General features: G+C 66.5%; 1 protein-coding gene across 1 annotated transcript in view; it reads right to left on the minus strand.

Annotated features, from left to right (window-relative positions):
* Window positions 1-410, minus strand: part of TNK2 (tyrosine kinase, non-receptor, 2) — a 17,157-nt gene extending 16,747 nt beyond the window's left edge. Inside the window, exons 1-2 of the mRNA XM_009883411.1 lie at window positions 248-410; window positions 26-96 (exon numbers count right to left, since the gene is read on the minus strand). Coding sequence (XP_009881713.1) covers window positions 26-96; window positions 248-410 — 234 coding nt within the window. The remainder of the gene's footprint in view (window positions 1-25; window positions 97-247) is intronic.
* Window positions 411-1,246: the final 836 nt, after the last annotated feature.

Consider the following 1,246-nt stretch of genomic DNA (forward strand, 5'->3'; position numbering starts at 1 on the left):
ACACCTGCCCCTCTCCCACCCCTACCTTGCTCATCCAGGATTTCCGCTTGCACATGGCTTTCCTCCGCTTCACTGCCTCCCACAGCCGCCGCTGGCCTGCAGAACACAAGGACAGTGACTGTCACCAACCACCACGGAGTGGGGGTCCCCTCCAGCCCCGTGGATCGCATGCTCCTCTGGGCTCCTCAAAAGACGCTGTACAGCCAGCTGGGAGTACAGGGGGAGGTTTGGGGGGGGATGTACGCACCGGGGCGTCCCATGCCGATCTTCTCGAGATCCTCATTTTTGACGTACTCGAAGTGGGAGAGGCGGGTGACGTTGAGCTCGTCCCGGATGCGCAGGAAGTACTGCTGCAGCTGCACCTCGGTGAGCAGCTCCAGCAGCCAGTCTGTGCCCTCCTCCGCCTGCATGCTACAGCTCAGCCTCTGCCGGAGACACCGAGCCAGGTTAGGGGGGACTCTGCCCGGCTCCCATCTGCCCTGTCCCCCCTGGGGGAGTCACCCAGAGGGGCTGAGAGCCAAGGCAGGGGTGCTGCCTGGGTTGGGCGTGAGAGATGCTAGTGGGACACATCTCCCGAGCCCATCCCCAGCTCCCCAGGGGGGCCGGGAGAGGCACCCCATCAACACGAACCCGGGGACAGGCAGGGACCTCCACTCTTCCTAGCTGTGCCCATAGAAACACCAGCCCACCCCTCCGCTCCAGCTCAGGCTGTCCCCAGGTAGCAGTGCCAGGGACACAGGAGGGGACAGAGCATCGCTAGGGATGTGCCCGGCAGCGGAGCCCAGGCAAGAGGCACCCCATGCGTGGCGCCGTGCCTGCCAGGCTCCCTTTGCCCAGCTGGGGGCGGGGGGGGGGCTGACTGGGAAGAGGACAGCTGTCTCCAGTGGGGACAGCCACCTTGGCACGGCCGCTTGCCCCCCAGCATCCCCACACACCTGGCTGGGTGTCCTCTGCCCACGAGTGGTGGCACCTTGCCAGGCACCCACAGCGAGGGGGCAGATGGGGACATCAGGGCCTCTTGGGGGGGTCCTGGTGCCAAGGCACAAGGCACCCCAGTGCTGTCGCTGTCACCCCTCTTAGCCATGCCAGGGCACGGGGAGGGAGAGGATGGAGCCGGGTCTCACCCACGGTTCCCTGTGCCCCCCTCTAAACATGTCTCCCTCCGCTACCCATCCCTGCCCGCTGTCCCAGCTCTCCCCACCGCTGCCGAGAGCTGGAGGGAGGCGAGACCCCTGGTCCCACACCG

This window comes from Charadrius vociferus, unplaced genomic scaffold, assembly GCF_000708025.1.
Source record: "Charadrius vociferus isolate BGI_N301 unplaced genomic scaffold, ASM70802v2 scaffold214, whole genome shotgun sequence".
In the NCBI taxonomy this organism is placed as follows: Eukaryota; Metazoa; Chordata; class Aves; order Charadriiformes; family Charadriidae; genus Charadrius; species Charadrius vociferus.